Source organism: Salvelinus alpinus, chromosome 16 (assembly GCF_045679555.1).
Source record: "Salvelinus alpinus chromosome 16, SLU_Salpinus.1, whole genome shotgun sequence".
Taxonomy (NCBI): domain Eukaryota; kingdom Metazoa; phylum Chordata; class Actinopteri; order Salmoniformes; family Salmonidae; genus Salvelinus; species Salvelinus alpinus.
In genome coordinates, this window is record NC_092101.1 from 55,627,446 (window position 1) to 55,640,393 (window position 12,948).

Here is a 12,948-nt window from a genome sequence, read left to right on the forward strand (position 1 = left end):
AGCCTAACCTATAGGCCTAATCTGTATCCTTAACCTACAGTTTGAATCTGTAGCCTAACCTATAGGCCTAATCTGTATCCTTAACCTACAGTTTGAATCTGTAGCCTAACCTATAGGCCTAATCTGTATCCTTAACCTACAGTTTGAATCTGTAGCCTTAACCTATAGGCCTAATCTGTATCCTTAACCTACAGTTTGAATCTGTAGCCTAACCTATAGGCCTAATCTGTATCCTTAACCTACAGTTTGAATCTGTAGCCTAACCTATAGGCCTAATCTGTATCCTTAACCTACAGTTTGAATCTGTAGCCTAACCTATAGGCCTAATCTGTATCCTTAACCTACAGTTTGAATCTGTAGCCTAACCTATAGGCCTAATCTGTATCCTTAACCTACAGTTTGAATCTGTAGCCTAACCTATAGGCCTAATCTGTATCCTTAACCTACAGTTTGAATCTGTAGCCTTAACCTATAGGCCTAATCTGTATCCTTAACCTACAGTTTGAATCTGTAGCCTAACCTATAGGCCTAATCTGTATCCTTAACCTACAGTTTGAATCTGTAGCCTAACCTATAGGCCTATTCTGTAGTGTAGCTTTGACCTATAGGACTATTCTATGGTGTAGCTTTGACATATAGGCCTAATCCGTAGTGTATATTTGACCTTTTGGCCTAATCTGTAGTATAGCTTTGATTTATGGGCCTAATCTGTTCTGTAGCTTTGACCTGTAGGCCTAATCCGTAGAGTAGCTTTGACCTATAGGCCTAATCTGTAGTGTAGTTTTGACCTGTAGGCATATTTTGTAGTGTAGTTTTGACCTATAAACCTAATCTGTAGTGTGGCCTTAACAAATACCATTTATTTGTATTGGTCTCTCTGTCTCTCCATCTCTCTCTCTCTCTCTCTGTCTAGACACTGTGTGGGACTACTCTCCAGTCTCAACATGTATCTGGAGAATAAGAGCGACCTGGACCTGAAGTCCCCAGCAGCAGCCCCTGGTCTCCAGGGAAGGTCCAGTCTGAGGACAGCGGAGGCGGTGGCAGGGAGCTACGGTGAGGTGGCGGGGAACTTTGGAGACCTGCGTCTGCTGGAGGGGTTCTCAGGAAGGATAGAGTCTCAGAAACTACAGCAGGCCTCCGCCAGATCGCCGGGGAACTGTGTTATGCACGCTGAAGACAGGTAGGAACAACCCAAGCTGTAGTCTGCGTCCAAAATGGCTAATTTACATTTTACATGTACAATTGAAGTCGGAAGTTTAAGTACACTTAGGTGTACTTTTTTATTTTTTTCAACCACTCGACATTTTTCTTGTTAACAAACTAGAGTTTTGGCATCTATTTTGTGCATAACACAAGTCATTTTTCCAACAATTGTTTACAGACAGATTATTTCACTTATAATTCACTGTATCACAATTCCAGTGGGTCAGAAGTTTACATACACTAAGTTGACTGTGCCTTTAAACAGCTTGGAAAATTCCAGAAAAAATATGTCATTGCTTTAGAAGCTTCTGGTAGGCTAATTGACATCATTTGAGTCAATTGGAGTCAATTTTGAGTCAATACCTGTGGATGTATTTCAAGGCCTACCTTCAAACTAAGTGCCTCTTTGCTTGACATCATGGGAAAATAAAAAAAAATCAGCCAAGGCCTCAGAAAAGAAATTGTAGACCTCCACAAGTCTGGTTCATCCTTGGGAGCAATTTCCAAATGCCTGAAGGCACCACGTTCATCTGTACAAACAATAGTACGCAAGTATAAACACCATGGGACAACGCTGCCGTCATACCGCTCAGGAAGGAGACGCGTTCTGTCTCCTAGAGATGAACGTACTTTGGTGCGAAAAGTGCAAATCAATCCCAGAACAACAGCAAAGGACCTTGTGAAGATGCAGGAGGAAATAGGTACAAAAGTATCTATATCCACAGTAAAACGAGTCCTATATCGACATAACCTGAAATGCCGCTCAGCAAGGAAGAAGCCACTGCTCCAAAACCGCCATAAAAAAGCCAGGCTACGGTTTGCAACTGCACATGGGGACAAAGATCATACTTTTTGGAGAAATGTCCTCTGGTCTGATGAAACAAAATTAGAACTGTTTGGCCATAATGACCATCGTTATGTTTGGAGGAAAAAGGGGGAGGCTTGCAAGCCGAAGAACACCATGCGCAATGCTAAGCATCAGCTGGAGTGGTGATAAGTTCATCGCCATTGGACTCTGGAGCAGTGGAAACGCCTTCTCTGGAGTGATGAAACTTCACCGACTGGCAGTCCGATGGACGAATCTGCGTTTGGCGGATGCCAGGAGAACACTACCTGCCCCAATGCATAGTGCCAACTGTAAAGTTTGGTGGAGGAGGAATAATGGTCTGGGTCTAGGGCTAAGCCCCTTACTTCCAGTAAAGTGAAATCTTAATACTGCAGCATACAGTGACATTCTAGAGCAGGGCAACTCCAGTCCTCCAGGGCCTGATTGGTGTTCCTAGCAAACACATCTGATTAATCAAATTGCATTCTAAACTGAAGATCATGATTAGGTGATTATTGGAGTCAGGTGTGTTCGCAAAACTGTGTCACCAATCAAGGCCCTCGAGGACAGTAATTGCCCACCCCTGTTCTAGACGATTCTGTGCTTCCAACTTTGTGGCAACAGTTTGGGGGAAGGCCCTTTCCTGTTTCAGAATGACAATGTTCCCATGCACAAAGTGTGGTCTATACAGAAATGGTTTGTTGAGATCGGTGTGGAAGAACTTGTCTGGCCTGTACAGAGCCCTGACCTCAGCAGTATCAACCTCATTGAACACCTTTGGGTTGAATTGGAATACTGACTGCGAGCCAGGCCTAACATCAGTCCTCGACCTCCCTAATGCTCTTGTTGCTGAATGGAAGCAAGTCCCCGTAGCAATGCTCCAAAATATAGTGGAAAGCTTTCCCAGAAGAGTGGAGGCTGTTATAACAGCAAAGGGGGGGACCAACTTCATATGAATGCCCAGGATTTTGGAATGAAACGTTCGATGAGCAGGTGTACCGTTTCCTCATAGACTGTAAAAGGAAATCTCGAACCCACAGCAAAGTTGATTCTGTGAGCTTTCAAAACTTTTTAAACCATGATTAGAACGACTCAATGAATACAGAAAAGAAGACTGTCCCCCTTTTCTCCGTGGAGGGAGGGTGAGCGGAGGGAGAGTGAGCGGAGGACCGGTGAGTCAGGTGAGAGGCAGCCACACCTCTGCTCCCCCCCTCCACTCAGACTGACCATCAGATGCAGGGCATCAGTCCAGTAAAATAAAAAAATTAAGCAAATGATTATGCTCACAAGTAATACAACATATGATCTATGATCAGTGTGATCATATACCATTTAAAAAAAGTATAATTTCAAAATGGTCTGAGAATGTTGCATAAGCTTTTTCTTTTATAAGTCATGTTTAAAATAAATCTGAATGGTAGATCTTATTAGAACTCAGGATAAGACCCACATGCAGACAGCTAGAATCACAGATGTTTATTGACCCAAACAAGGAAACAGGAGACAAAGGGCTGTGAGACATTTGTTTAACATTTGAGACACGTGAAAAGTGGGATGAATACGGAGGGTACGGGGCAACAGAAGACGAACAGCAGACGAACAGCAGAAGGGCTAATCAAGTTTATTTTATATAGCCCTTCGTACATTAGCTAATGTCTCAAAGTGCTGTACAGACACCCAGCCTAAAACCCCAAACAGCAAGCAATGCAGGTGTAGAAGCACAGTGGCTAGGAAAAACTCCCTAGAAAGGTCAAAACCTAGGAAGAAACCTAGAGAGGAACCAGGCTATGAGGGTTGGGCCAGTCCTCTTCTGGCTGTGCCGGGTGAAGATTATAACAGAACATGGCCAAGATGTTCAAATGTTCATAAATGACCAGCATGGTCAAATAATAATCAGGAGTAAATGTCAGTTGGCTTTTCATAAAGAGTATCATTAATAGTATCTCTACCGCTCCTGCGGTCTCTAGAGAGTAAAAAACAGCAGGTCTGGGACAGGTAGCACGTCCGGTGGACAGGTCAGGGTTCCATAGCCGCAGGCAGAACAGTTGAAACTGGAACAGCAGCAAGGCCAGGTGGACTGGGGACAGCAAGGAGTCATCATGCCCGGTAGTCCTGACGCATGGTCCTAGGGCTCAGGTCCTCCGAGAGAGAGAAAGAAAGAGAGAAGGAGAGAATTAGAGAGAGCATACTTAAATTCACACAGGACACCGGATAAGACAGGAGAAGTACTCCAGATATAACCAACTGACCCTAGCCCCCCGACACATAAACTACTGCAGCATAAATACTGGAGGCTGAGACAGGAGGGGTCAGGAGACACTGTGGCCCCATCCGATGATACCCCCGGACAGGGCCAAACAGGAAGGATATAACCCCACCCACTTTGCCAAAGCACAGCCCCCACACCACTAGAGGGATATCTTCAACCACCAACTTACCATCCTGAGACAAGGCCGAGTATAGCCCACAAAGATCTCCACCACAGCACAAACTAAGGGGGGGGGCGCCAAGTTAATGATCTTGGAGATGGGAAAGGGCCTATAAAGCGGGGAGAATGTTTGCGGGATTCTACTCGAGGGGCAGATCACGAGTAGACAGCCATGCCCTCTGCCCAAGCCAATACCGGAGTGCCGGGGTCCGGTGGCGGTCCGCTTGTCGTCGATACCTGGAGATGGTGTTGGGAAGAGCCGACCAGGGTCTTTTCCAGGTACGGCGACAGCGGCGGACAAACATCTGGGCCGAGGCTATGCAGACCACTTTCTCCAGGAAGAGCGGGGGCTGAAACCCCAGGGAACACTCGAAAGGCGAGAGCCCAGTGGCAGAGCAGGGGAGGGTGTTGCTGGCGTATTCAACCCACATGAGTTGCTGGCTCCAGGTGGTGGGGTTGGCAGAGACCAGGCAGCGAAGAGTCATCTCCAGGTCTTGGTTGGCTCGCTCCAACTGGCCGTTGGACTGAGGGTGGAACCCGGAGGACAGGCTGGCCGACCACCCAATGAGCGTGCAGAACGCCTTCCAGAACCGGGACGAGAACTGAGGGCCCCAGTCGGAGACCATGTCCACCGGGAGTCCGTGGTTCCGGATGACGTGCTGCACCATGAGCTGGGCCGTCTCTTTGGCAGAGGGTAACGCTTGGGGAGAGGAATGAAGAGGGCGGCTTTGGAAAACCGATCCACTACTGTCAGGATGATGGTGTTGCCATCAGACGGGAAAAGACCCGTGACGAAGTCCAGGGATATGTGAGACCAGGAACGGTGAGGGACAGGCAGTGGTTGAAGAAGACCAGCCGGAGGTGCCTTGTTCTGCACACAAACCGTGCAGGTGGCGGCGAACGCGGAGAAGTCCGGGACCATGGTAGGCCACCAAAAAGCGTTGTCGCACATAGGCCAGGGTCCGATGGGAGCCCAGGTGGCAGGCAATCGTGGAGTAGTGGGCCCACTCCAGGACCAAGGAGCGGACAGCGTCAAGCACAAACATCTGGTTATCTGGGGTTCTCGGGACACTAGGGTAGGCTGAGAGATTACGTGTGTGACCAGCTGCCCAGTGGGGAATCTGCGGATGCCTGGTCATGGCGTTCTGCCAGGGTATGGAGTCCCTCTATAAGACATTGCAGTAACTCCTTGTGTCTTCCAATGGTGGCCCCTTGCAGGGAGACAGCATTGTGGAACTGGTCTGAGTCTGCTGGGTCAGTCATGGCCAGTTCATACTATCAAAACTCAGGATAAGACCCAGATGCAGACAGAGTCACAGATCTCTGTGACAGATGTTTATTGACCCAAACAGGAGGCAGGCAAAAGACAGGTCAAAGGCAGGCAGAGGTCCGTAATCCAGGGCAGAGTCAATAAGGTACCGAACAGCAGGCTGGGGGTCAGGACAGGCAGAGGTTCGTAAACGGGTCAGAGTCAGGCAGGTACAGAACGGCATGCAGGCTCGGGGTCAGGGCAGCAGAATGGTCAGAACCGGGGAAACTAGGAAACAGAACTTGAGAAAGCAGGGAGATGGGAAAACAAGCTGGTAAGACCTGACGAGACAAACTGGCAACAGACAAACAGAGAACACAGGTATAAATACACGGGGGATAATGAGTAAGATGGGCGTCACCTGGAGGGGAGTTGAGACAAGCACAAAGACAGGTGAAACTGATCAGGGTGTGACAGATCTCGGCTTGCATTTTGACTCAGAAGGTTCTGATCTTGACTCAGAAGGTTCTGATCTTGACTCAGAAGGTTCTGATCTTGACTCAGAAGGTTCTGATCTTGACTCAGAAGGTTCTGATCTTGACTCAGAAGGTTCTGAACTTGACTCAGAAGGTTCTGAACTTGACTCAGAAGGTTCTGATCTTGACTCAGAAGGTTCTGAACTTGACTCAGAAGGTTCTGAACTTGACTCAGAAGGTTCTGATCTTGACTCAGAAGGTTCTGATCTTGACTCAGAAGGTGATCTTGACTCAGAAAAGGTTGGTGACCACTGCTGTAGTGCATGGAAAATCCAGACTATCCAAGTAAAGTGTGACCAGAGCAACAATCATAGCAAAATATCAACTTAGTTCTCATCAAAACATCATTAGATATGTAAATAATATCTGAAATAAAATAAAATAACCTAAACAATCTGTTATTTTAGCAAAAATGTGGATCCCTTATATAATGTGTATCTTTTTTTTAAAGTACATTAGTACTAAAAAGCTGATTTACTGTACCATCATTCGATTGTAGTATCATTTCGTTTTGAGATTTATTTGTCATATTCTTGTGGTAGAAAATACATTTAAAGGGGGCTGTACACCAGCATTTAAAATATACTTAATTTTATTGACAAAAAGTGATTCATCCGTTGATCCTGAGAGACAATTACCCAAAATATGGCTTAGTATTCTTTATTTACCCCACAGACAGCATTAGCATCGCTGCTAGTGGAACAATGGGAGTGGTATTGGTCACATACAGATATTTAGCAGATGTTATTGCGGGTGTAGTGAAATCCTTGTGTTCCTAGCGCCAACAGTGCAGTAATATCTAACAATTCACAAATCTAGAAGTAAAAAATGGAATTAAGAAATATGTCAATATTAGGACGAAATGGTGCTCGATATGGTCATCCATCTGTCTGGCAGAGACTAACTCTGTCAGTGGACTCCCCTCCCCCACTGGACATAAGAGAACAGAGGGATTATGGATCCCTGATACAGGTCCCCCTCCACCCTGTTATAGATCCCTGATACAGGTCCCCCTCCACCCTGTTATAGATCCCTGATACAGGTCCCCCTCCACCCTGTTATAGATCCCTGATACAGGTCCCCCTCCACCCTGTTATGGATCCCTGATACAGGTCCCCCTCCACCCTGTTATGGATCCCTGATACAGGTCCCCTCCACCCTGTTATGGATCCCTGATACAGGTCCCCCTCCACCCTGTTATGGATCCCTGATACAGGTCCCCCTCCACCCTGTTATGGATCCCTGATACAGGTCCCCCTCCACCCTGTTATGGATCCCTGATACAGGTCCCCTCCACCCTGTTATGGATCCCTGATACAGGTCCCCCTCCACCCTGTTATGGATCCCTGATACAGGTCCCCCTCCACCCTGTTATGGATCCCTGATACAGGTCCCCCTCCACCCTGTTATGGATCCCTGATACAGGTCCCCCTCCACCCTGTTATGGATCCCTGATACAGGTCCCCCTCCACCCTGTTTTAGATCCCTGATACAGGTCCCTCTCCACCCTGTTATGGATCCCTGATACAGGTCCCCTCCACCCTGTTATGGATCCCTGATACAGGTCCCCCTCCACCCTGTTATGGATCCCTGATACAGGTCCCCCTCCACGCTGTTATGGATCCCTGATACAGGTCCCCCTCCACCCTGTTATGGATCCCTGATACAGGTCCCCCTCCACCCTGTTATGGATCCCTGATACAGGTCCCCCTCCACCCTGTTATGGATCCCTGATACAGGTCCCCCTCCACCCTGTTATGGATCCCTGATACAGGTCCCCCTCCACCCTGTTATGGATCCCTGATACAGGTCCCCCTCCACCCTGTTATAGATCCCTGATACAGGTCCCCCTCCACCCTGTTATGGATCCCTGATACAGGTCCCCCTCCACCCTGTTATGGATCCCTGATACAGGTCCCCCTCCACCCTGTTATAGATCCCTGCAGGTCCCCCTCCACCCTGGTATGGATCCCTGATACAGGTCCCCCTCCACCCTGTTATGGATCCCTGATACAGGTCCCCCTCCACCCTGTTATGGATCCCTGATACAGGTCCCCCTCCTCCCTGTTATGGATCCCTGATACAGGTCCCCCTCCACCCTGTTATAGATCCCTGCAGGTCCCCCTCCACCCTGGTATGGATCCCTGATACAGGTCCCCCTCCACCCTGTTATGGATCCCTGATACAGGTCCCCCTCCACCCTGGTATGGATCCCTGATACAGGTCCCCCTCCACCCTGTTATGGATCCCTGATACAGGTCCCCCTCCACCCTGTTATGGATCCCTGATACAGGTCCCCCTCCTCCCTGTTATAGATCCCTGATACAGGTCCCCCTCCACCCTGTTATAGATCCCTGATACAGGTCCCCCTCCACCCTGTTATAGATCCCTGATACAGGTCCCCCTCCACCCTGTTATGGATCCCTGATACAGGTCCCCCTCCACCCTGTTATGGATCCCTGATACAGGTCCCCTCCACCCTGTTATGGATCCCTGATACAGGTCCCCCTCCACCCTGTTATGGATCCCTGATACAGGTCCCCCTCCACCCTGTTATGGATCCCTGATACAGGTCCCCCTCCACCCTGTTATGGATCCCTGATACAGGTCCCCTCCACCCTGTTATGGATCCCTGATACAGGTCCCCCTCCACCCTGTTATGGATCCCTGATACAGGTCCCCCTCCACCCTGTTATGGATCCCTGATACAGGTCCCCCTCCACCCTGTTATGGATCCCTGATACAGGTCCCCCTCCACCCTGTTATGGATCCCTGATACAGGTCCCCCTCCACCCTGTTTTAGATCCCTGATACAGGTCCCTCTCCACCCTGTTATGGATCCCTGATACAGGTCCCCTCCACCCTGTTATGGATCCCTGATACAGGTCCCCCTCCACCCTGTTATGGATCCCTGATACAGGTCCCCCTCCACGCTGTTATGGATCCCTGATACAGGTCCCCCTCCACCCTGTTATAGATCCCTGCAGGTCCCCCTCCACCCTGGTATGGATCCCTGATACAGGTCCCCCTCCACCCTGTTATGGATCCCTGATACAGGTCCCCCTCCACCCTGGTATGGATCCCTGATACAGGTCCCCCTCCACCCTGTTATGGATCCCTGATACAGGTCCCCCTCCACCCTGTTATGGATCCCTGATACAGGTCCCCCTCCTCCCTGTTATAGATCCCTGATACAGGTCCCCCTCCACCCTGTTATAGATCCCTGATACAGGTCCCCCTCCACCCTGTTATAGATCCCTGATACAGGTCCCCCTCCACCCTGTTATGGATCCCTGATACAGGTCCCCCTCCACCCTGTTATGGATCCCTGATACAGGTCCCCTCCACCCTGTTATGGATCCCTGATACAGGTCCCCCTCCACCCTGTTATGGATCCCTGATACAGGTCCCCCTCCACCCTGTTATGGATCCCTGATACAGGTCCCCCTCCACCCTGTTATGGATCCCTGATACAGGTCCCCTCCACCCTGTTATGGATCCCTGATACAGGTCCCCCTCCACCCTGTTATGGATCCCTGATACAGGTCCCCCTCCACCCTGTTATGGATCCCTGATACAGGTCCCCCTCCACCCTGTTTTAGATCCCTGATACAGGTCCCTCTCCACCCTGTTATGGATCCCTGATACAGGTCCCCTCCACCCTGTTATGGATCCCTGATACAGGTCCCCCTCCACCCTGTTATGGATCCCTGATACAGGTCCCCCTCCACGCTGTTATGGATCCCTGATACAGGTCCCCCTCCACCCTGTTATGGATCCCTGATACAGGTCCCCCTCCACCCTGTTATGGATCCCTGATACAGGTCCCCCTCCACCCTGTTATGGATCCCTGATACAGGTCCCCCTCCACCCTGTTATGGATCCCTGATACAGGTCCCCCTCCACCCTGTTATGGATCCCTGATACAGGTCCCCCTCCACCCTGTTATAGATCCCTGATACAGGTCCCCCTCCACCCTGTTATGGATCCCTGATACAGGTCCCCCTCCACCCTGTTATGGATCCCTGATACAGGTCCCCCTCCACCCTGTTATAGATCCCTGCAGGTCCCCCTCCACCCTGGTATGGATCCCTGATACAGGTCCCCCTCCACCCTGTTATGGATCCCTGATACAGGTCCCCCTCCACCCTGTTATGGATCCCTGATACAGGTCCCCCTCCTCCCTGTTATGGATCCCTGATACAGGTCCCCTCCACCCTGTTATAGATCCCTGCAGGTCCCCCTCCACCCTGGTATGGATCCCTGATACAGGTCCCCCTCCACCCTATTATTGCTCCCCCATACAGGTCCCCCTCCACCCTGGTATGGATCCCTGATACAGGTCCCCCTCCACCCTGTTATGGATCCCTGATACAGGTCCCCCTCCACCCTGTTATGGATCCCTGATACAGGTCCCCCTCCTCCCTGTTATGGATCCCTGATACAGGTCCCCCTCCACCCTGTTATGGATCCCTGATACAGGTCCCCCTCCACCCTGTTATAGATCCCTGCAGGTCCCCCTCCACCCTGTTATGGATCCCTGATACAGGTCCCCCTCCACCCTGTTATGGATCCCTGATACAGGTCCCCCTCCACCCTGTTATGGATCCCTGATACAGGTCCCCCTCCACCCTGTTATGGATCCCTGATACAGGTCCCCCTCCACCCTGTTATGGATCCCTGATACAGGTCCCCCTCCATCCTGTTATAGATCCCTGATACAGGTCCTCCTCCACCCTGTTATGGATCCCTGATACAGGTCCCCCTCCACCCTGTTGGGTTATAGATCCCTGATACAGGTCCCCCTCCACCCTGTTATGGATCCCTGATACAGGTCCCCCTCCACCCTGTTATGGATCCCTGATACAGGTCCCCCTCCACCCTGTTATGGATCCCTGATACAGGTCCCCCTCCACCCTGTTATAGATCCCTGATACAGGTCCCCCTCCACCCTGTTATGGATCCCTGATACAGGTCCCCCTCCACCCTGTTATGGATCCCTGATACAGGTCCCCCTCCACCCTGTTATGGATCCCTGATACAGGTCCCCTCCACCCTGTTATGGATCCCTGATACAGGTCCCCTCCACCCTGTTATGGATCCCTGATACAGGTCCCCCTCCACCCTGTTATGGATCCCTGATACAGGTCCCCCTCCACCCTGTTATGGATCCCTGATACAGGTCCCCCTCCTCCCTGTTATGGGTCCCTGATACAGGTCCCCCTCCACCCTGTTATGGATCCCTGATACAGGTCCCCCTCCACCCTGTTATGGATCCCTGATACAGGTCCCCCTCCACCCTGTTATGGATCCCTGATACAGGTCCCCCTCCACCCTGTTGGGTTATGGATCCCTGATACAGGTCCCCCTCCACCCTGTTGGGTTATGGATCCCTGATACAGGTCCCCCTCCACCCTGTTGGGTTATGGATCCCTGATACAGGTCCCCCTCCACCCTGTTATGGATCCCTGATACAGGTCCCCCTCCACCCTGTTATGGATCCCTGATACAGGTCCCCCTCCACCCTGTTATGGATCCCTGATACAGGTCCCCTTCCACCCTGTTGGGTTATGGATCACTTGTTATTATGTCTCCAGGGAAACCTAGATTCAAGTTCCTGTCTCTCAAATTACTAGGCATAATTCAGTGTTTTGTGTTTAAAAGTCCATGTTGATACAGAAACACTAAATAATGATTTACATTTATTAAGAACAAGGTATTTGTCAAAGTCAGGATTTTAAAGAATTTTATAAATAACCTTTGGTGCTATGGTCACAAATATTCCCCAATAATAACCCCAGTCTGTAGTTTGAGGGTTAAGGAGTTAAATTTGGACGATTGTAGAACTCACATTACACTAGAAAGTTGTTGAACCATCAAGTCAGAGATTCCTAGTGTGAGCTCTGTGTAAAGTGATGGAGAACAGGCAGTAAGTATTCACAGTATTCAGAGAGAGAGAGAGAGAGGGAGAGTGCGTGTTGGCGGGGGGGGGGGGGGGTGCTAATCTCAGGCCTGTGGTTGTTTTCACATTATTGGGATTTAACTCTGGAATTTAGGTTTTTACGATCAGAGCCAGACGGAGGCAGACCTGCACATGATGAAATGTGTCAGGAGATATTTGATCTCTGAGTGTGACGCTGTTTACATTCCGAATGGAACCCTATTCCCTATATAGTGGTACTACTATAGACCAGAGCCCTATTCCCTATATAGTGCACTACTATAGATCAGAGCCCTATTCCCTATATAGTGCACTACTATAGACCAGAGCCCTATTCCCTATATAGGGCACTACTATAGATCGGAGCCCTATTCCCTATATAGTGATACTACTATAGACCAGAGCCCTATTCCCTATATAGTGCACTACTATAGACCAGAGTCCTATTCCCTATATAGTGGTACTACTATAGACCAGAGCCTTATTCCCTATATAGTGCACTACTATAGACCAGAGTCCTATTCCCTATATAGTGGTACTACTATAGACCAGAGCCCTATTCCCTATACAGTACATAGCCGATTTTCTGAGAAGTATGCTTTCGCCGTAAAGCCTTTTTGAAATCTGACACAGATGCTGGATTAACAAGAAGTTAATCTTTAAACCGATGTATAACACTTGTATGTTTTATGAATGTTTATTATGAGTATTTCTGTATTTTGAATTTTGCGCTCTGCAATTTCACCGGATGTTGTCGAGGTGGGA

General features: G+C 49.5%; 1 protein-coding gene across 1 annotated transcript in view; it reads left to right on the plus strand.

Moving 5' to 3' along the window:
* LOC139540640 (P protein-like) overlaps positions 1 to 12,948 on the plus strand; it is an 87,439-nt gene that overhangs the window by 8,881 nt on the left and 65,610 nt on the right. The window contains exon 2 of the mRNA XM_071344449.1: positions 914 to 1,180. Coding sequence (XP_071200550.1) covers positions 945 to 1,180 — 236 coding nt within the window. The 5' untranslated portion in view covers positions 914 to 944. The remainder of the gene's footprint in view (positions 1 to 913; positions 1,181 to 12,948) is intronic.